Genomic DNA, 22,525 nt, shown 5'->3' on the forward strand with positions numbered 1-22,525 from the left:
TAAATAAATTTAAAAAAAAAATAAAGATCCTACCACTGCATAAATTCAATTTCCTTTGTGAAATAGTTGGTGAGGAGTCTGATCCATAACTCTGCCTTCTTGAAATACATCTTAACACCGCCAGTCATTCAGTGTTTACCATTTGCTCTCCCAGATTGTCAGACTTTTTTTTTAAGTATACAGTACAAGAATTGTCAAGTGTTTATTTTCTATCTACTCTGTCTCTTCAAAGAAATTATTGCCTGAGGGCAAGGACTCTGTCGACAAGAATAATAACAATGGTGAAATAGAAAAAGCTATGCCTTTTAGTCAGTAAATGAACAAGTTTGAGCACCTGGAGGCCCAGCCCCACTGCTTGGTGATGGGGTACCCCAAAAGAGGGCAGAAACGCCCTTTTCTTCAGGAGCTTGCAGCCTTATCCGTTCCTTCCTCAGGTGGTGCCAGTTAAAATCTGAGGAAATCTACTTTTCTGCAGTTTAGGGGAATCTATTGAATAGGTGGTAAAGGGGGCAGCAGGCAAAGGGAGATGGATAATCCCCCCCGCCTGTCTTGTCCGAGTTGCGGTAGGTCCGCGGCTGGCCGGTAGGAGGCGCTCCAAAGGACCATGCCCTCGGTCTTGGAGACGCTCCGCTCCTTTCCTCTCTGGTTTTCCTTAGGAGGAACCAGATAACTGGAAGGTCCGGACGGTGGGGAAGGTGATGGGGCGCGGGGGTTCCTTGCAGTCCCACCTCCATCTCCCGGTATCCCCTCACCATCCCGGGACGGCAGGGACCGGCTGAGCCCGAACGCCCGCTTCCCCGGCGGGGCGGAGCGCAGCGCCAGGGCCCCGCCCCCGCCCCTCGGTGCCCCGCCCCCGCCCCAACCCCGCCCCTTCCCGGCCCCCGACTGGGCTGCGCTCACTCCCCAGCGGGGGCCCGGGGAGCCTCCAGGCGGAGAGGCTCCCGCCCGCCCAAGCAGCGGCCTCCGCATGGAGGGGCCGCTAGCTCCGCTAGCGGGGTTGGGCCCGCTCCCGCCGCCGCCGCCGCTGCTGGGAGGCGGAGCCGCCGCCGTTCCGGAGCCCGGAGCCCGGCAACACCCCGGACACGAGACGGCGGCGCAGCGGTACAGCGCCCGTCTGCTGCAGGCCGGCTACGAGCCCGAGAGGTGACGCCCAGGGCAGAGCGCGGGGCGCATCCGGGGCGGGCGCGGCGGCTCCGGGAACCCGGCGACGCTGCGGGGGAGGGGAAGGGCAGGCCCCAGCACCCTCGCCTTCTCACCTCCTCAACCCCTAAACCCCTGAAGCCGGGCGCAGACGCCACACACCTGGCTTTGGCTGGGGGAAGCGGGCAGGCGCTGTGCAAAGGGTGCGGTGCTGCGCCGAATACGGGAGCAGGTCGGCAAGACGCTCCCTAAAGTCTTAGCCCTATTCGGACCTCGGCTACACACCCGACGATACCTGGTCCAAGTGGCTGCAACTCCTGGGGTGGAAACAGTGCTTGTTGGAGTCCCTGTCCAACTTTGTTTCCTCCTCCTTTAGCCGTTTCCTCCTAGAGCTATCTCCAGAGTCTTACTGGCAGGTGTAGGTGTCCAGATGGATGCTTCCTCAGAGCCCGGGGAGGACACTGCCCCCTCCTCACCATTCACTAAAGTCTGATGAGGCTACTAATGCAGCTCGCCTCAGGGTTTCTCCTAAGATTCAGGACCCCTCCTGCCCTTAGCCTGCTGGGGTCTGTAAGAGTCACTGGAGGAAGAGTGAGGGTGTTGAGCTGGGCCCCAGGGATACTGGCTGAAAAGGAGACAGTGGCTAATCTCTGGTTTGTATCACAGCTTGAAATACAATCCCGCTGTCCTTCCGGTCCAGAGGATTTGGACTTCTTTCTCTGCCCCATCTGTTGGTGCTCAGCAGCTTGGGGAGGTGACCTGGAAGCTGGTTTGGGGGGGGTGGTCTGGGGGGAATTAGCCCTGCAGCTCTGCACAGGGGCTGGTGGCTTATGTAAGAACTTTTAAAGGCTTAAGGGGCTGCTGGGTGAACGCTGGCCCCTCCTGCCCTGGCAGGCTGCCTCTCTAGAATTGACTCAGGTTCCGGCAGCCCTATCCTTCCTCCCATCCTAGAAATTCACCTCCTGGGGCCCAGGGGCCAGGGCGATACAGAGAGGCCAGATGAGGTGAGGGAGCAGGCTAGGGCACTTGGAAGCTTGATGGAGGCAATGCCTTGGTTACAAGCAGGTACTCCAAAAGGATCATTTCAGAGCTCAGAATGCAAAAAAGGAGCATTCTTTCTCCAGACTATACTTCTACACAAAGGGGCCATCCCCACCCCCCACCAGTCTCTCGGAAGAACCTGTGTAAAACCCAAGCCCCAGCCAGGTGGTGTAATGAGATTCCCAACCTGCTGGCGAGACCTCCATCTGCTATCACTAGCTTAGAGAGCTCTGCGAACAGGACAGGGTTGGATGGGAAGTCCTGTGTCCTGGGTTTGGGGCTAGTGTTCTTGTTCTCTAGCTCCATCTTAGGCAAGCCATGTTCCTCATCCCCGCTCTACAAGGCCAATATTGTTGCTACCTCTTCACCCCACCCCCGCCCTCCCCTCAAAAGTGTTTTGAAATCTTGTCCCTTTGAGTGGCTCCAGACCAGACAGAAACCCCTGGCTCCCAGCCTGGGCACTACTCCTCCACTACCCTGGAGAAGGTGCTTCGGCCTGCTTCTCTATCCCACTGCCTTCGCAGCTGCTAGGTGGGGGGCCTCAGGGGACCAACAGCCCTTCCTCAGGCTGAGGAGGCCCACTGGTTGCCTCGGTGTCTCCTCCCCATGGAGGAAGCAGCTGGGGAAGATCAGGAAGAGGGAGGAGGAAAGCCACGGGGATGGATTAACCGTCTCTGGAAAAGGACAGCCTAACCCAGGACTGAGCCCAGCAGCTTAGAGTAATGAGGAGCTCTGACAGGTCAGAGCAGGCAGGGATGTGGGGCAGCAGAAGAAGGGGAGTAGGGCCCTAAGTTCTGTCATCACTGCAAAAGTGACCCTCCCCATAACTCAGCCTGGCAACCTTCTCCCCTAGGCCCAATTTCTGGGCTGGAGCAGATGTCCCATTAAGGTCATCTGAGATGTCAGAATCCAGCTGCTGTCCTGCACCCCAGCTCTGGTGGAATCCTGAATAGTACCCTACCCATTCCTAACCCATTCTGTAGGGGATAGTGCGCCAGAGCAGATCCCTTAGAGACCTAGAGACCACAGACCACCCACCACCTGTGCTCTTGGCCTACAATGCCACTACAGCCCCTATCCTACTGCTGCAGAAGTGGCCCAGGACAGCTTTGATGTGCCAGGGTTCTTTCTCTGGCTGGTCTCACTGCTCTGTCTCCAGGTGGCCAGGGAGAGGTCCTAATGCTATGCCCCTCAGGGCCCCCTCACTCCCCCATATGGCACGGGCCCCCTCAGGCCGAGTCCATGAGTGTTGGGGAACCAGGAGTGCTTCTGAGGCACCCCTGGCAAGCTGGCTCCAGCCCCTACTCAGCAGAGACCTCCAGTAGGCCCACTCCCTTCTTTCCAGTGCCAGAGTGCCCTCAGAAGCCCCCATCAGGAACCCTCCTCAGGGGTCCCCAGGTGGGCAGGGAAGCTTGTGTGTGTGTTGGGGGTGGGGGTGGTCTGTGATATTCCCATCATTCACAGTAAGAGGAAGGAGGACACTGGACATCTGAGTCTCCTCCAGCACTGTAGCCTCATGGGCTTCATCACCCAAATTCTGTGGGAAGGTCCCCCTCCCCTCTGCACATAGATGGAACAGTCTGTATTTTCCTGGCAGGGTCCTGGGGCGTCACTGGGGGAGGCTGGGCATCCCAGGGAGCCTCCCCTGGGCCCGGCTGCTGCCACCAAACTGCTTGAGAGGTAAACAAACGCAGCCTCCAAGGGCTGAGGCGGGAGGGAGGGAGCACCACAGAAAGCCACCTTGCCAGGAAGAGGACTGTGTCCCTGCCCTGCCTTTCTCTCCCCTAACCAAGAAGTGGGCTGTGGGGCCTCAGGAAGAGGAGGGAGGAGGAGACCGTGGAGTTTGGGGTGCAGGATGGGTTCTGCTCTCTAGCTTTTGGTCAAGGAGTAGCATTAGCAGTTCTGGTCTCACAGAGAGAAGGGTTGGCCCCCTGCCATCCCACCTCTCCTCAGGTGAATCAATTTGCTGCTGCCAAATCTTAATGCCCCCATGTAGAAATCTGGGTCTTATTGGGCCCACAGAGCCACCAAACTTCTGCTTTGGGAAATCCTTAAAACTTCGCCAGCCTGTGTCCTAATTTGTATGCATACTTGCCTAAGCCAGGCCTGTGATCCTCCCTCACCTTCCCAGCATACTACCCTCCCAAATGAAAACAAACTTTCCTCTCTGGGGTTAAAAGCCAGATATATATATATATACATACCACTTTCTGAGCTGGGGATAGGGCTGACAAACTGAAGCATTGGATCAGGAGTCAGAGGTAGTACCGGTCCTGCCTTGCTTTGCTCTCTGAAGGGAAGGTTTTGCATCTGTAAAGTGGGGATATCTAATAGTTGGCAGCCAACGGATTGTCAAGTAAATGTGATCATTTATGAAAAATGCCTCGTAAACTGCAGAGGGCTTCAAGGCCGCCCAAAGGTCAGGGAATGTCATTGCTGAGAATGCCCGCTCCTAGGCATGATGTTGGGGGACACTGGAGCCTTGCTACTGGGAGGGTCCAACCACAAACTCCTGTGTGTTGGGGAGCTGTGAGCTCAAACCAGTTCCACAGGGCTCGAGTCCCCGTCAGAGGCTGGCCCTTGGTCTTGGGCGAGGGCAAACCGTGTTGGAGGTATCCCTGGGTGGGGAGTAGGACAAGGGGAGACTCAGGTCAGCGGGGGCCGGGCGGCTGCGGGAAGCCGAGGCTGGGGCCACCCAGGCTGGGAGTGAGCGGGGAGCGGGAGCGCGCCGCGGGGGCTGGGGTGCGGGCCGGGGGCTGGGAGGCGGGACCACCGGGACCACCGGGGCGGAGGGGGCGGAGGGGGCGGAGGGGGCGGAGGGGGCGTGTTCGCGTGCGCGGGGCGGAGGTGCCACTGCGGGCGGCGCCGGGCCCGGCTCCACCGGGCCTTTGTGCGGCGCGGGGCGGAGGCGGCCGTCTCCCGGGGGAGGGGCGGGAGGAGAGGGCGGCGCCCCGGGCCCGCCTCGCGGCTGCCGCAGCCCCCGCCCCCGGCCCGCCTGGCCCGCGGCGGCAGCGTGGCCGCGGCGTCAGCGGCAGCGGCGGCGGCGGCGGCGGCGGCGGCGACAGCGGCGACAGCAGCCCCAGCGGCGGGGCGGCCGCGCGGGTGTTTATGTCGGGCCGCGGTGTCTCCCGGCAGCATGGCGGACTACCTGATCAGCGGCGGCACCGGCTACGTGCCCGAGGACGGGCTCACGGCGCAGCAGCTCTTCGCCAACGCCGACGGCCTCACCTACAAGTAAGCGCCGGCGGCCTCGGCCCAGCCCCGCGCACCCGCCAGCGCGCCGCGACCCCCCCCCCCCCCCGCCCTGCACGTGCGCCGTGCCCCTGGGTGACGCCCGCGTTCTCCGGCCGATTCGAGTCACTTGGGGCGGGGGCGGGGGTGGCGGGGGCTGGGGCTGGGGCTGGGCGAGGAAGGAAGGAGGCCCGCGCTGAGACGGACGTGGCACGGCGACATCGCGGGCCCTCGGTGCCCTGCCCCGGTTATGGCCGGATCCGGGGCCGGCCTGCCCCCTTCCTCCTCTCCCGGGCGTCCTGGCCCCATGGAGGGCCCCGGGGCGGTGGGAACTGGAGATGTGGGAGTTATGGAGAGACTTTTTCCAGACCTTGGTCCAGGACACCCTCTCGCTCCCAGCTCACATGAGGGCAGAAGGGACCCTGGAGTCCAGCTAAGGCAGCTGCTTGGGTGTTGCCTCCAGGAGAGGCCCAGCTGGGCAGTTGGGATGGCTCCTTTTTCCCACAGACCTGTCCAGCCTTCTTTCCAGGTGTCCCCCGCCAGCCCACAGGTTAGCACTAGTGCCCCCCCAGGGCATGAGTAGTCTGTGACTGCTACCCCTAGCCCACCCTACAGGGGATTTTGGAGAAGGATGAGACCTAACTTTGCCTCTGGCTTAGTTTGCATTTCCATGGGCCCTGGGCCAGTTGTCCTGCGGGCTGCAGGCCTGGCACTAGCTCTCCTGGCTGCAGGACTGTGTCCATGCCAGGAAGGATCATCAAAACCTGGGACTGGGAAGAGTGGGGATGCTGGCAAGTCAAAAGCATCCCTGCCCTGTCTCCTGCCGGTCCCTGCCCTTGCCTGTAAGCACTCATGCTCAGCAGGCAGTTTCCCTAGTCACCAGGATTCCCAGTCATTTCTAAGTGGCTCGGCTTGCCTGGCCATAGCTGGGGTGTGGGCCAGGTGAGGGGTGTATGTAATACCTAGAGAATATTGAGGGACCCAGACTCCAGCGATTCTTCTCCTCCCTCTCAGTGTGCCACAGAGGCCTCTTCACTGTACAGAAGGGTTACCGAGGGGCAGGGGCAGTTAAGGTTCTTTATTTGTTTCGGGGGTCTTTGATGAAGGGGGAGAAAGGATCTCTTTGATACACTGTTCACTGGAGTCTTCTAGGTAAACTCCCTAGGGAAATTCCTAGCAGTTTCTCTAGGTCTGGCAGGTTAAAGACCCCACCCCTCTCACCCACCCTGCAGCTTTTCCTTCCTGCACTGGGGTGGCTGCTGCTTTGCTTAGTCTGGTTGGGAGTGTTCCTAAAGTATGGAGCTTTTGCTTTTGGGTGTGTCTGTTAAGGCCATGTGACTTCAGGCAGATTGGGCCCACGGGGCCCCTGGGTTATGGCACAGTGCTTTGCCAAATCCACGCAGGCCCACGGTCTCCTTCAGGGCTTTGCCATGACCATGGCCCACCCTAGTGTTGGCAGCTGCCATGCTTGGTTAGGGCCCCAGCATCCTGGTCCTAACAACTGTAAAGCCCCTTTCTCCCCTTTCCCATCCCAGGTCATGTCTGTTGGTTGCTCCAGTCCAGCTGGAGTGGAGTGGCAGCTCTGTCAAAACATTTCCAAGTGCCTGCTCTGTCAGAACATGCCCCATGCTCAGCCCCCCAGGGTCCCTCCATGCTGTTCTGAACCCCATGTGACTCAGCAGCCCCAGTCCTGGGCTGTACAGCTTGTCCTGTGCCTGGTGGTGCTCATGCCATGCTGCACTACTAAATGGTTTTTGGGTTCATTCTGTGTTTACTTACTGCCTCCACATATCAAGATTGAGAAGTTTTCAAGGACAGGCGCTGTATCTGCTATGTGTGTCATTACAGGAACTTCTGTGTGCCTCAATGAGCTCCAAGCCCTGAAGGCAATGGACATTTGAGGCCAGCTGCCTTGGTGGCGCCCCAGGTCCACAGACCTTCCACTGGCTTTGGCTCTGGGTCTCTGGGCTAGAGTCAGCAAGATGCTAGTGGGGGGCATGAGGGTGCTTCAGCCCTGGCCAGGGAATGGCAGGGATCAGAGGGCTCTGGTCTCTGCCCCCCTTCCCACCCCTAGGCTGCCTCGCCTGGCACGGCAGGCCCTGCCCCTTTTGGGGACCCCTCCTCACCCAGTAATGCTCACTTTTCTGTCTTCACAGCGACTTCCTGATTCTCCCAGGATTCATAGACTTCATAGCTGATGAGGTGGTGAGTACCTCTTCTGCCGACCTGGGGGAGGAGGACCTGTATGTGGTAGAAGAGGCTGACTTCTTGCTCAAGGGCAGGGTGGCGGGGAGACTTTTCTCGGGCATGTAGCCTTTACTGCTGCCAGAGACACTGGCACAGTGCAGTGGGGTAGACTGATGGGGCAGAAGCAGCTGTGGGGACTCAGGGGTGTGCTGAGTGGTGGGCCTGGCACAGGGCAGGAGGGCTGTCACTGCCAGAGCCCACGGTGAGGTTCCGAAAGGCCCTGCGAGGGGATGGGGATGGGTGTGGCAGCTGCATTACTGCGGTCAGGAAGGATTGGATTTTGTCTGAAATGCTGAGCAAGGACATGACAGAAGCCAGTAAAGTTATGGAGACTTTGGATAGGTGGATAGACTGGTCTGTAGGTCCATAATGCATAGGAATCGGCAAGACAATTTGTGAGAATTCAGTTCTGGACAAATACAAGGAAAAAATTCACTTTATTGAAGGGGCTCAGCAATGAGCCAAGTGAATGAACAGTGTTCTTTACGCTTTTAACCTATGACAGACTCCTAGAAGCCAAGGGGTGAGTGCTGACGAGTATAAGTCATTTCATGGAGAAGTTAGATTATTCTACAATGAATTCATGCACATTAGAGAGTTTTCTTTGTTGCTGTTACTGATACCTATTCGGGTCTGATGCTCACGGAAGACCAAAGGGCCTGAGTGTGCCCGGATCACTCTTCCGTCAGGGAGACTCATGTCCAGCTTTGTAGCCAGTGCTGATGTGGATAGATTTTGGGGGGAAAATTTGGGCTATTCTGGATATGTCCCTTGTGATGGCAACCAGGATATCTTGGTTCAACTGTTGAGTTTAACGAAATTTACCAAGCCCTCTGGCTTTGCACCAGACCCTGGGCAGGGTGCGAAGAAGAAAGGGATGGAAAAGTACCCTCCTGGCTATCCGGGTCTCCCAGTCCTATGGCCTAGGTCAGGGAGGCTGTGTGGCTCTTCTCCTGTGGCATGATGGGAGAGGAGAAGACAGAGTTTTCTAGACTACAGGGCCATGGTTCCAAACCAGGGTCTCTGGACGGGCTTCAGGGGCCTATGGATCTCCAAAAATTCTATACCAACATCTCTGAGTACTTTGGGGGCTAAGATCCATGAGCTGTTGGCCTGAATCTCAGAGGCAGATCCTCCCAAATGTATATGTGCAGCTCTGACCTCTCCCCTGAGTGGCAGACCCTTAGTTCCTTACTTTCCTGGATGTCCTACAGACTCCTTTCTACACCTTCTCCTGGTCACAGCATTTCCCACCTGGCCCTGTTGGGCAGCCTCCTCTGTTGCCTCCCTGTCTCAGGCCTTGTCACATAGAGTCTATTCTCCACATCAGAGCCTGAGCAACTTCTTTGAAACATAAGTCAGGGACGCCTGGGTGGCTTGGTCGGCTAAGCATCTCCCTTCTGCTCAGGTCATGGTCTCAGGGTCCTAGGATCAAGCCCCACATCAGGCTCCCTGCTCGATGAGGAGCCTGCTTCTGCCTCTGCCCTTCCCCCTGGCTTGTGCCCTTTCTTTCTCTCTCAAACAAATAAAATCTTAAAAAAAAAAAAAACCCACATGAATCAGATCATGTCTCTTCTGCCATGAGACCCTCCAGTGGCTTCTCATCTTAGGATCGAATCTAAGCTCCTCTCCATGGCCTCAAGGCCACACATCCTTACTGCTCACCCCCTTAACCCCTGTCTGTCTCTGCCCCTTAGCCCCTGCCCCTCCCCTTTCGCTCTCCTGTGAAAGCCTTCTTCTGTCTTAAATACACCTGAGGAAGATTGGGAACGGAGGCAGGTTTCGCACACATAGCCCTCTCTGCCTGCAGTGACAGCCCCTCAGACTTGGACTTGATTGGCTCCCACTTGTCATATCCCAAGAAAGAGGCTTCCCCTGACCACCACATCTTCCTTCCCGTGGCCACTTAGCTTTGTTGTCTTTCCTTGGGGCCTTTATCCTGACTGAATAATCTCATAAGTGTTTTACATGTTTGTCATCTTTTTTTCCAAGTAGAATGTAACTTCAGGAGCGATAGCACCTGCCTCATTCACTGTTGTATCTGCAGGCCTGTCCTGGTGCGGGGGACCCATAGGGGCTCTGTACACATTGGTGGAGCGATTGGTAAAACTCTTCACACAGACAATGCCTCTGTTCTCAGGACCTGACCTCAGCCCTGACTCGGAAGATCACCCTGAAGACGCCGCTTATCTCCTCCCCGATGGACACTGTGACAGAAGCCGACATGGCCATTGCTATGGCTGTGAGTCAGGCACCGGTGTTGGGAAGACTCTGGGGGTAGAGGGGGACCAAATGGGGGCTGGATTCAGGAGTGGGGTTCGCAGAGCAAAATGGTTGGCCCCTGGCTCTGATCACACTTCCCTTTCACTCTAGCTGATGGGCGGTATTGGTTTCATTCACCACAACTGCACTCCGGAGTTCCAGGCCAACGAGGTGCGGAAGGTCAAGGCAAGTATGAGGCCTGTTCCCCAGAAAGAAGATGCGATCTGGCTGCCCCCTGCTTTGCCATGCTCTGGCTGACTGCTGTGGGGTCTTGTCTGCCCTTTCCCACATTGGGGACATGGGACTCAGCCCTTGTTTGCCCACTGGCCCTCTCTTCCCATTGAGAGTCCTGGCTCCCCTGTGGCATGGCTGTAAACCACCTCCAGCCTTCTTTCAGCTTTTCTGAAAGAAGCCTGTCTCTACCCACAGAAATTTGAACAGGGCTTCATCACGGACCCCGTGGTGCTAAGCCCCTCACACACCGTGGGGGATGTGTTGGAAGCCAAGATTCGGCACGGCTTTTCCGGCATCCCCATCACTGAGACAGGCACCATGGGGAGCAAGCTGGTGGGCATCGTAACCTCCCGAGACATTGACTTTCTTGCTGAGAAGGACCACACCACCCTCCTTAGTGAGGTACTTGCAGGGCAGAGAAAGTGTGGTGGGGGCAGAGGGAGGGCCTCACATCCTGGGGCCTCAGGCTGGTGCCTGTGACCAGGGACCAGAGGGAGGCCCGGCTCCCTTCTCTCTCACCTGCCAACCTGCAGGCAAATGTTCCTGGCTCCACAGGTGATGACTCCGCGGAATGAGCTGGTGGTGGCTCCAGCGGGTGTAACGTTGAAAGAGGCAAATGAGATCCTGCAGCGCAGCAAGAAAGGTACCCGGGAGTGCGCAGAAAGTGCAATATCCCCCCCCCCATCCCAATCTGTCCCCCTGCACCCCAGGCCCCCTATTCCTTCAGAGCTTTGTAGGCTGTCCCAGCAACCAGACTGCCTGATGCCCGGGCCTTGGGGAAGTTTTGAATAATCCCAGGTTGGAGTATGAATCCTGAGGTCCTTTCCTTGGCTTAGGAAAACCTGTCCCCTATTCAGCATCTTCACACTATGTCTTCCCATAAAGCTAGTCCTGTGCAATGCTCATCACAAAACAAAAACAAAAACAAAACTGCTGAAACATGCTTTCTATGCCCCATATTCCATAAAAAAAAAATTGTATGTCAGCTTATCAAAGAACTTAAGAAATCCTGCAGTTAAATGTATTTGACATTGGGGCCACTGACACAATAGGGGAGACACTGGGAAATGCTTCCCTGGCTCAGACTGGATTGTTTCCTGGGGGTGGTACTGGAGAGGGTGCATGTTCCTCCCTGCCTCACATTTGTGCCCCGGCCAGGAGTTTTCGACCACTGTGGCCTGTAGCCTAGCAGGTGAAAGGCTGCCAGTGCTCAGGGGCCGCCCACCCAGCTTGGTTAGGCCACAGGGCAGGAAGAGCTCCGGAACCCACTTGGTTGAGAGGTTTCTTTGCTTCCTGTTCTTTGGGGAGACTGCCAGGTGCCTAGGAGCATTTCCTGGGTGGGTGCTGTCACCTAGTGGCTAGTTTGGGTACTTCAGTGGAATCTTCAGGCTTGGTCTGTTTGATCCTCACTTTTGGGACTCACTCCAGCCCCAGAGGCCTGTTCTTTCACCTAACCTCTGCATTCCTCATCAGGGAAGCTGCCCATTGTCAACGATCGTGATGAGCTGGTGGCCATCATTGCCCGCACTGACTTGAAGAAGAACAGGGATTACCCTCTGGCTTCCAAGGATTCCCACAAGCAGCTGCTGTGTGGGGCAGCTGTGGGTACCCGGGAGGATGACAAATACCGCCTGGACCTGCTCACCCAGGCAGGCGCCGATGTCATAGTGCTGGTATGGGCACCGTCCTGGAGCAGGGTGGTTCAGGAGACGAGAAGCTTAGGAAGACCTGGGTTTGCTTCTAAATAAGCCTGAAATTGGAATTAGGAGGGTCATGGGTACTCTGACAGCTCAGAGAAAATTGTGGGCCTTTTGGGAGGCCCGAGGCACCCTAATACTTAGAGCTCACATTCTTCGAGCACCCCCCGCTTGCCTGGTCCTGCACTCAGACCTTTATGTGAATAAACTCATTTGACCCTCACAACAGTTCCCTGAGGTACAGTACCACCCCCACCTGTCAGATGAAGAAACCAGGGTTGAAAAAATTAAGTAATTTCATCTGTAGTGAGTTGGTGGGAACAGGCTATGGCCCCTGGCAAGATCTTGCTGCAAGGACCAGTCCATACAGTGGGTATGACGGGGCTTTGTCTGCTCTGAGACTCTGAGACTACAAACTGGTGGTGCTCAAACTTTTGGGGAAAGCAAGCCTCTTTGAGACTCAGTTGGCTGAGAGCTGTCAAGTGTTTTCCCTGGGGAAAAAAAAGAGCTTTCTCATAACGTTTTTCATACCATATCAGGAGTTTATCTGCTCATGATCCCCTCTTCCCCCATCAAGGACTATTGGCCATGAAAGTCTGAATGTTCCTATCTCCTTTCTCACAGGACTCCTCCCAAGGGAACTCTGTGTATCAGATCGCCATGGTGCACTACATCAAGCAGAAATACCCCCACCTCCAGGTGATTGGGGGGAATGGTGAGTGCAGGGTCCCCCGTCACCCCCTGTCCTTGGCCCCTCACTGCATAACAGGAAACTGTCCTCAGCATTCCTAGGTGATGGCATTACTCCTGTGTGGGAAAGAGGGCTGACTGAATGGGCTTGGTCACTGTGGGTCGAGGAGGCTAGACTGGGGTCCAGGCAGCCCCAGGGCAAGGAAAGGGCATCCTATCCTCACACTGTTCCTCTTTCCCTGCTCCTCCAAACCCTCTTCCCCACCCCCAGTGGTGACAGCAGCTCAGGCCAAGAACTTGATTGATGCTGGTGTGGACGGGCTACGTGTGGGCATGGGCTGCGGCTCTATCTGCATCACCCAAGAAGGTAGGTGTCAGGAGAGTAATGCCAACAAGAACACCCCCCTGGGCCTCCACAGGCTCTGGGGCCCCACTCTTGTTCCACAGACGCATGCTGAATGCTCGCTGCACAGTCCCTTTCCCAGGATGATGGGTTCAGGGGTGACCTGGGCTCAAGCTCTGCCTATCTGACCCACTGACTTGGGAAAGGCTGATATAAGGTTACTTTGAATTTTGCATGTATGCCAGCCTACTTCTCAGATTCTGGTCAAGAAGGCCCAATCTGGAGGCCCAAGGCTGGTGTGAATACTTCCCTGAGGGGCTTGTTGGAAGCCAGCTCAGAGTTTGGATAAGCTTTGTGACAAGGCAGATACTTAAGATGTGGAGATAGCATGTCCCTGAATGTGTAAGGACATACAATGTTATCACTGTGTGGCAATAGTGGGGGGGGGGGAGTCCTCTCAGTCACAAAGCCCTTTTGCAGGGTGCATTCCTGAACATGAAGTGGAGGGGTGGGAGACCCTGGTGTGCATCCTCATATGCTTGAGGGGTGTTCCCTGGAGGCTGGTGTCTGACTTGTGGGTCCTGGCTTGGCCTGAGGGGACATTTCTGGATCCTCTAGTGGGGGTCATTTCTCCCTCACTAGAGTGACCCATTTGGTCTTCTCTGCCCAAAACATCTCCTCTTTTTGGTCTTCAGAGCCTCTGCTTTTAAATATCAATGGTTCACCTTAGCTGACCACCATGGTAAAACGTGGGCCTTCACTCAGTGACTTACCATATATTAATTGAGCACCTGTTGTGTATCAGGCACTGTTCTAACTCTTGAGAGGCAATAAGGATAAAACAAACCACAGGTACTTCCAGAGAAAGCCTCTTCTCCATTTTATCCAGCTTTCCCTCCATCCCTAGATAAGTGCTAGTTCCTTAGAATTCCCACTTAAAATCTCATACTTAAAAACATTGAACTATTAAAGTCAAGGAAATGCAAACCAGTATCCCAGAGGAGCTATGAGTACCTAACCTTGGTAACAGGCTTTGCAAATAAAAGAGATTGAGAGAGAGGTTGAGTCTGGGGACTGCCACCCCTCCCCCAGACCCAAGTGTACCAGTCTGGGGGTAGGGATGCTATACTCTGATACTCTGAAGGCTAGTACTGACCACACACACACACACAGCACCCCCGCCCCCCCCCCCGCCCCCGCCCCCCCCCCCCCCCCCCCCGGCAAAATCCTGCATGGTACTGTTCTGGATGGAGTGGGCCAGGTCCCCGGAGTGACATGCCCCCTAGTGTTATATACTGCTGCCTATTCTGGGCCTCAGAAGTATTATCCAGCCCCGTCCCTTTTCCCAAGAGGAGGTGGGACACAAGGAGACGGGCCTCTCCCCACCTCAGACTTGTGTGCCCTCCTGCAGTGATGGCATGTGGTCGGCCCCAGGGCACTGCTGTGTACAAGGTGGCCGAGTATGCCCGGCGCTTCGGGGTGCCGGTCATAGCTGATGGTGGCATCCAGACCGTGGGGCACGTGGTCAAGGCCCTGGCCCTCGGAGCCTCCACAGGTAAGGGGGTCTGCTTTGGGTGGGGCAGGCTGGAGGGGGGTTGGGAGCTGGGTAAGGGCAGTAGGAGGTCTATGGGGCTGGAGGCACTGACCCCTCAACCACCACAGTGATGATGGGCTCCCTGCTCGCCGCCACCACGGAGGCCCCTGGCGAGTACTTCTTCTCGGATGGGGTGAGGCTCAAGAAATACCGGGGCATGGGCTCCTTGGATGCCATGGAGAAGAGCAGCAGCAGCCAGAAACGATACTTCAGGTGCCCTGCTTCTGAACCCCAGCCCCGGGCAGACCAGCCCACAACCCTTCAGTATCCACACAGCCTTTGATTTCCCAAGATGGTGCCTACTCTCCATATGATAGTTCTGGAAACTGAGGCACAGGGTACAAGTAGCAGACATGGGATAGTGCCTGGGCCATCTGACTCCGAACCCATGCTTTTTTACACTGCGGCCAGGGAGTGGCAGCTTGGGGGATGGGGGGCTCCTGGGTGGTATCCCCTGTGCTGGTACCCTCAAGAGGTGGCGTGGGCTCCCCCGAGCCATGGGCTGCTTGGCTCAATCTCTTTGCCCTCCACGCAGTGAGGGGGATAAAGTGAAGATCGCACAGGGTGTTTCGGGCTCCATCCAGGACAAAGGCTCCATTCAGAAGTTCGTGCCCTACCTCATAGCAGGTATCCAGCATGGCTGCCAGGATATCGGTGCCCGTAGCCTGTCTGTCCTGCGGTGAGTGCTGTGACTGGGGTGGGGGTGGGGGGCACAAGTGGGGAAGACCCTGCTTCCCCTCTGTCCTCCATGTCCCTAACGTGCTCCACTGACCTGCCTGCAGGTCCATGATGTACTCAGGAGAGCTCAAGTTCGAGAAGCGGACCATGTCGGCCCAGATTGAGGGTGGCGTCCATGGCCTGCACTCGTAAGTGTGGTGGCCTCCTTGCCCCAGCTGACTGGCACTTGGGTTGGGCAGGTGGGGCCATGGTTCAGAGGCTAAGCCGAGGTTTCAGGGAACCCATGGACCCTCTGCACCAGGAATGGATGCTTCCGCAGGATGACCCCATCACCCTGCCCTACAGGGCCTAGCCTACCCTTAGACCCTGCCATTTGGCCCCCATGCAGGCAGGCCCCTCCCCTCCCCTCGGGCAGCTCCCCGAGCAGGGCATGGGAGATGTGGCTGCTAGCCCCTCCTGGGCTCCCAGTCCCTTGCTTGCTCAGAAGCTTGGTGGCTGGTGGCAGGGGCTGGAGGTGCTGGGCTCTTGCTGGTGGCAGCGTCAGGCAGGAGGTGGAGGCTGGGGGCATGAGCCCTCTGGCGGGGAAAAGGGCAGAGAGACAGATGCCAGGGCCAGCGCTGGGGCGACCGTTGGGCGGGGCAGTGCTAGTTGGCAGCAGTAGTTGCAGGCATGCGTCCCCGCCCTGGTCGAGAGGGCCTGTCCCCCCAGGCATAGGCGGGCATCTAACCTGTGTCTCTTTCTGCCCCATCCTCCCATAGCTATACCTTTCTGCCGTGTAAGTAACTGCGCTGCCCGGGCCAAGCGTAGAGTAGAGCAGGGGCAGTCTGGGTGGGACCTGGGCTGGGGGCGGGGGCCGTTGGGTCGGGGGTGGCACTGGGGTGTAATCATGGGATGCGGACCCCAGGACTGGCACCGAGCTGGGGGCAGCCAACAGCGGCCCCTCGTCCAGTGGAAACGGTCCCTTCTGGGGTGCAGAGAGATGTCCCCGACCGCAGGCCTGAGGTCTCCCTGTCTTGGACTGAACCCAATGACCACAAGGGGCCTCGGCCAGTGTGTGTGCAGGATTGGGGTGGAGACATGGCAGCAGAGGTTCAGCTTGGTCTGAGCTTGCTCTGTGAGGATGGACTGTGTCTTCTTTAGCTGCGTCTCCACCCCCAGCATTGGGCACAGCCTACTCAGCTGTGGCTGTGGCCAGAGGGAGCATGGCTATCTCTGCACCTGGCATGGTTCTCTCAGGAGCCATGGCCTGGGGAAGAGAGAGGCACGGGGCCTGCTCTTTCCCCCTCTTGCACCCCATGTGGGGATGCCCTGGCATCCCAAGGCCTAAGGGCGAGGGGATCTGGGAAGGGAGCAGGTCCAGACACTCACTCTTGGCTTCCCTCTTGCCTTGTCCCCACAGTTACGAGAAGCGGCTGTACTGAGGATGGAGGTGGAAGCCAGGGCAGTGGAGGGGGTGCGCCGCAGGGTGCCCCTTTGAGCACAGCCTCCCTCCATAACTGAGTGGTCCATAGATTTGCACTACGGATTCCCCAGTTCCTTTCCAGGGAGAGAGGAGGGGCACCCCTGAGGGTCTGTGGCCCCTCCTGGCCATCCCCTGCAGAGTCAGGACTGCTCCTGGGGCTCAGCTGCCCTGGGGGCAACCCCCCACCCCAGGTTCCCCCTTCTTCAGTCCCCCTGAGCCTAGCCAGCCTGGGCTCTCAGGCCCTGTGCCTGCCTCAGGTCTTTCTCGCTGCAGCCTGCTCCGGCCTGGCGCCCACCCCTGGGGCAGGTGGCCCCTCCTGGCTTCTGTAGGGCACCTCCCTCCCTAACCTCCATCCCAGAAATGGTGCTCTCCTGGCCCTGCCTCTGGCCCCTTCCTGGGCTGTCGCCCCCTCAGCCATGTGGCACTTCTGGGCTCCTGACCTAGGCCAGAGGGAGGTCTCTGCCCCCTTCCCCTGGCCCTGGGCTCCCCGGGCCCTGCTCCTCAGGCCACTCCCCCTGCCCCTGCCCCTGGCCCTGGGGAGGAGGCTGCCCATCATTCCTGACTCACCGCCATCCCTGGGTGTACCATTCCTGCCCTCTCCTCTCAGCTGCAGTCGAAGGCTTTAACTTTGCACACTTTGGGGTCACAGTTACGTCATTGTATATTAAATAATCTGAATAAATCAAGAGGTCTCAATACCTCTGCCATCCTGTCTCTGCCCCTTGTCTGCTGGGCAGTTGGCACCTATCCTGGTGATAAGCTGGAGCGCAGAGCTCCTGTCAGAGCTGGGCTAGGTGCTGGGGGTCACCAGGCCCAGCATCCCCAGGAAGGTGAGGAGGGCATTGTGGTATTCTAGGGGGTACTGGCACAAGTGGGCCACATGTTGGGGGGGTGTCTCCCAGGCCTGTGCCTACATTGGCATGCTCATGCAGGCAGACGGTGTGGCAGAGGAACCATTGTGGTTGTAGAAGACTACCATCGGAAGCCGCACTGGTGACTGCCCCAAAGTCCCCACTGCAGCCTTGTGATACCAGAGGTGGAAGTGGGGCATGGCTATAACCCTGATCACCAGGCCCAGAGCCTGTGGCCTCATCAGCTGAGACACATGTGTGGGTACCAGGTAGAGAGGCTTAGCTCCCACTGTTCATATGCAGCTCAGGACCCGTGTCCCAGACTCAAAGCCCTCCTTGTGGGGACAGCACTTACATGTGCGCTGCTGAATATTCTCAGGGTTGGGGGTCCTGGGGTGCTCACATTGCCTTTCTCTGCCTCTGTTATAATTGGGCATTGGGCATGCAGCTGTGCCACCAAGGTACAGGCACCACTCAGGAGTGGAAGCAAAGAAGATGGCCTGAATGCTCTAGTGGCAGGAATGAGGAGAGGGTATAGAAACTAAACCCTAGTGGGTGGTTAGGGAATAGCTGGAAACATTCCCCTGACTCTCACTGAGGCATCTTCCAGCCTTGAGGGATGAGAAAGAAAGACCTGGAGGGCAGGACTGTTGTTTGGGTTCAGAGCTGGTTCAATGACCCCTCCAAGAGTGTTGCAAAGTGATGGGTCAACTGAGAGTTCCCAAAGGCCTCGCACCCTGGAGTCTGTGGCCTCAGTGAGCCCCTAAGAGTCCAAAGAGACTGAGCTGGGTGGGAGAAGGATGCATGGGGGATGGACCAAAATGAGGCCATGTTTCATTGTTTGTCTTGCATGTTGGTTTGCGAAAACCATACAGGAATCAGCTTGACCAGCAATTGAGATGGGAAAGATCTAAGGGTTTTTAGAGAAATACAGTGTCACTTGGCAGCAAGGGTGTACATGGTTCAAAGGGAGAATTTTTCTTTTGCAGTAGATCTAACTGGGCGATTAGAACTGACCAGGAGAACAGGTTACCTTGTAACAATGACCTTCCTGTTACTTGAGGTATGTTAGCTTTAGTTTGGTGCTTCTTGAGGAAGTTTAAGCACAATGGTCCTGAAATTTTGGTATGTATCCAAACCCCCTGGAGAGCTAAAAACAAATCCAGAAGCCCAGAATCACTGAAGTAGGACAGGGTCTGGGCCTATGAGCTATCCCTCAGGCTCAGGTGATTCTGACACATACCCAAGTTTGAGAATCACTGTTGAAGAAACCTATGAATCCAGTTAATATGATTCTGAGATTTGTCAAAGTGCGTGCCATTAAGAGTTTCAGACCACACAGCACCCACCTCATGGCCTCATTGTGAGGTTACATGAAAGAATGTACGGAAGGAAGGTTATGAGTGGTCAGTAAATTAGTCTTGGCATGTCCTATTGGCCCTCCTCTTCTGCAAAGGAATGGAGGCTGGAGAAGAATGCATGCCAGGCTGGCCCAGACTCACTCGCTCGAGGTTATAGAATTCAGCCACTGTAGGCCCAGGTGGGACAAAGGGATAGTCGCTTTAGGGAGGATGGCCACATCAGATCCAGAGGTAGTCCAGAGCCACATTTGGGGCAGATGCAGATCACAGACCCCGTGATCAGCAGAATGTGTTCACCTGGAGTCCAGCCTGGTTGGTGTGGCTTAGGCACTCCCCACCCTCACCCTGGCACACTCACCTAGCTCCGTGCAGTCCAGGCTGCCCATTGCCAGGCTGTGGAAGATGCGGATGTGCAGGCAGCAGGCCACATTGCTGTGTCACTCCAGGTCCTGGCTCATAAGCAGCAGCACCTGTGTAGGGTTTTAGCCACACAGAGAGAGGGCATGCACCACCAGCAGGTGGGCAGCCAGTGTCCCGGTCTCCCACAGTGACACCAGCATGCAGGCAGCCTGCCCCAGGCTCCAGTATGGGCACTCTCCACGACCAGCACACGGAAGCCACAGACCAGGTAGAGCTGCAGGTACCTGTCCCAGCCAGGGGAGAAGCAGCAGCTGGCGGAGGCCCAGCGACCCTGGTGAAAGGAGCCCGAGAGCTGGCCGGCAGCAGTAGGGCCGTGACCAGCCCACCCTGGAGGACAGATGGAGGAGTGGTGGGTAGCGCTCAATTCTGGCCCCACCTTTCCCCCCACATCTGCAGGCGGAGAGCAGCGGCTCTCAGGTGGCTTGACCCAGTAGCTCAGGAGGGGCAAGACTGGCCCTCTGAAGGCTCTTTGAGCTTCTGTGGTTCCAGTGCTGATCAGGAAATGGGTGGGCAGCCAGCCCGGAACGGGGTCAGCACCCCAGCTGTGTACGACTCAGCCACCCTCAGTTCCCCCTCCATGCCACCTCCTTACATCCGGGAGTGGGGTCTAGAGAGGAAGAGGAGTCAGCCACAGGGAGAGGAAGGAGAGGCAGCTCCTTCCTCCACCCTCACACTAAGCTTTTTATTCCTTCAGGATTCCTCCTGGCTTATAAGGGCCAGACTCTGACGCCAACCTCTCTGGGTCCATGCCTCACTCCCACTTTATACATAGCTCCCCCCTTATTAGGGGGCAATTTTGTGCACGTCACCCCACCCCCAGCGGTCCTCCACCTCCACCTGAGCAGGACATCTGTTCAGAGGTAGGGCCAGGGTCAGAGCATGCAGCCCCTGGCAACACCTACCAGGCCCAGCTCCAAAACCCTGCTTCCCATACCTGTTGTCCTTAGGACAGGGCCCCTCATCTACAGGGTGAGAGAATCACCTTCACCAGCCTCCTTTACTTTCCTTCTGCTTCAGTTCCAGAGGGAAGATAGGCAGGGTCAGGCACCCAAGAGACCTTGGTCCCAGCCTCCTGCTCCATCCCCTCTTAAGACCATTGGGAACAGTAGTCTCTGGGCTGAGAGCTAGGTGTCTGGCTCCCAAGTGAGCTGCAACCCCTAACCCAGCTAGAGTCGGAGGGGATGCGTGTAGGTAACAGGGTGCTGTATTAGCCTGGGACAGGTAGAGTCCAGCCTTTCCCTCTCTGGGTGCCTTAGTTTCTCTACTTGTGATCCTCATTAGGGAAAGAAAATTATCTCACCCCCACCTCCACTCCAGGCATCTCAACAGCTTCCTGTCTTTTGACCCTGCACACGAGGTCCACTCCACCCTTCACCTTTCAGGGCAGGATCATCTCAGGGTGACCAAGGGCAGGTAGGGGCAGATGCCCAACCACTGAGACACCCAGGGGTTCCCGGAGCCACCCAGGTGTCCCAGGAGGAAAGCACTTTTTATGGTGGAGATGCTGGGGGAGAGGAGCAGGGGCAGAGAGCGTTCTATGCCTGGGGAAGTCAGAAATCCCAGGTCCGGGTACCTTGGGAGCAGTGTGGCACTGCATCCAGCAGGTGGCGCCAGGACCCGTCGACCTGGGAGACCCCGGGACCCTGGAGCGGGGCAGTTTCCTAGGCAACAGGCAGCCTTTCTGAAAGCCCTGCCCTTGGCAACCATTCCCTGGTTGCCCGTGTCCACAGTAAAATTTGGCATCTGAAGGACAGGAGGAGGACGGGAGTAAAATAATCTCTCAGAAAGGAGAGAAGCTGGGTGGGGTGGGGAAAGGAGTCTAAAAGACCTGCTTTCCGCAGCCATTTATTTAACCAAGCACCAGTCACTGTGGTAGGTGCATGGTATCCTCAGCAATCCCACAAGGTGGTAGTAGTACAAATTCTTTTATTACGGACGGAGAAAATGAGTGCCAGAGAGATAGTGACTTCCCAAGTCACCAGATGATAAGAGGTGAGCTCAGGAAGCAGGGCCTGCCCAGATCTCCTCCCTTCCGTTCCACTTTGCCTCCTGGTGATGGGCATGGTCCCTCAGGGAAACTGGGGTGAGGGGGTTGGGGTGAGGCCTGTTAGGGGACCAGGAACATTAGGCAGGGGTGAAGAGAGCCGGAGATGGCCCTGCCCTTTGCAGCACGGCTACCTTTGCCTCACCTGCATGGGGCACCCCTCTGCTCAGGGTTCCCCTGACCTTGCACGGAGACTCCCCTCTGTTGGAGGACCACAGAGTTGGAGGTTGTGTGGACTTCCTAGGGAAACCAAAGACAGACAAGCTGTCCAAGAAGGACGAAGCTGGAGCCCAGGACGGTGCAGGAATGGATTCTGTTTCAGCAGTTGTATAAAAAAGGCTGGCTTCCACTGAGTCAAGGGATAGATTTGGAGGATTCAAATTCAGTTCAAATATCTAATGTACTCTCACTCCATTGTGGTCTCGTTTACCTGGTTGCTCCACATGTCCATCAGGACATGAAATAGGATCTCATGCTGAACATAACCATAAACATTTACCTATACATACCTAAGAGCCAGGAGAGCAATCCAGTCGGAGCCTATGTCCAAAAGCGGAAGAAGACCAATGTCCCAGCTCGAAGACAGTCCGGCAAAGAGAGCAAATTCTCTCTTACTCAGCCTTTCTGTTCTATTCAGACCTTCAATAGATTGGATGAGGCCCACTCACACTGGGGAAGGGAATCTGCTTTACTCATCCTACAGATTCAAATGTTAATCTCACCCAGAAACACCCTCACAGACACACCCAGAATAATGTTTGACTATCTGGGCACCCCATGGCCCAGTCAGGTAGGCACATAAAATTAACCATCAAACTTCCCCGTCATCATCCCACACCTGGTCCTCCTTCAATCTACCCCATTTCAAAAAATAGCAATTCCCTTCTTCTGGCTGCTGAGAAAAAAACGAAAACAAAAAATCATGGAGCCCCCGCCTTGACTCCTCTTTCTCTCACATTCACGATAAATCCATCAGCAAATCCTGTTGGCGAGCTTCTGTAATACATCATTGACGCTTCTTTTAGCGTCTCCCCCAGCAAAGGTGGTCCTAACCACCCCTTGTTTGCATCGGCTCCTGTAAGGATCATCTAGCCCCAAATGTTGCCTCCCTACAGAGTCTTGTCAACATAACTGCCAGGGTCACTCTTTTAAAATGGAGGCCAGAGCACATCCTGCCTCTTCTCAAAACCCTCCAGTGGCTTCCCTGGGGTAAAAGTAAAATCCAGTCTT

General features: G+C 56.6%; 1 protein-coding gene across 4 annotated transcripts; it reads left to right on the forward strand.

Moving 5' to 3' along the window:
- The first annotated feature begins 897 nt into the window (after positions 1-897).
- IMPDH1 (inosine monophosphate dehydrogenase 1) lies at positions 898-17,317 on the forward strand. Of its 4 annotated transcripts, none has more exons than XM_072764110.1 (15): positions 898-1,143; positions 5,317-5,415; positions 7,569-7,617; positions 9,800-9,901; positions 10,033-10,107; positions 10,351-10,557; positions 10,711-10,798; positions 11,629-11,828; positions 12,477-12,567; positions 12,814-12,909; positions 14,297-14,440; positions 14,548-14,692; positions 15,015-15,158; positions 15,262-15,345; positions 16,557-17,317. In XM_072764110.1, the coding sequence occupies exons 1-15, from the start codon at positions 968-970 to the stop codon at positions 16,576-16,578; spliced, it is 1,722 nt and encodes a 573-aa protein (XP_072620211.1). In that variant the 5' UTR covers positions 898-967; the 3' UTR covers positions 16,579-17,317. The 4 variants fall into 4 exon arrangements, with proteins under 4 accessions (XP_072620211.1, XP_072620210.1, XP_072620214.1 ...); XM_072764109.1 differs by lacking the exon at positions 16,557-17,317 and adding an exon at positions 15,916-15,983 and having other exon boundaries at positions 900-1,143; XM_072764113.1 differs by lacking the exon at positions 898-1,143 and adding an exon at positions 3,784-3,861.
- The last annotated feature ends 5,208 nt before the right edge of the window (positions 17,318-22,525 follow it).

Source organism: Vulpes vulpes, chromosome 7, assembly GCF_048418805.1.
Source record: "Vulpes vulpes isolate BD-2025 chromosome 7, VulVul3, whole genome shotgun sequence".
NCBI lineage: Eukaryota > Metazoa > Chordata > Mammalia > Carnivora > Canidae > Vulpes > Vulpes vulpes.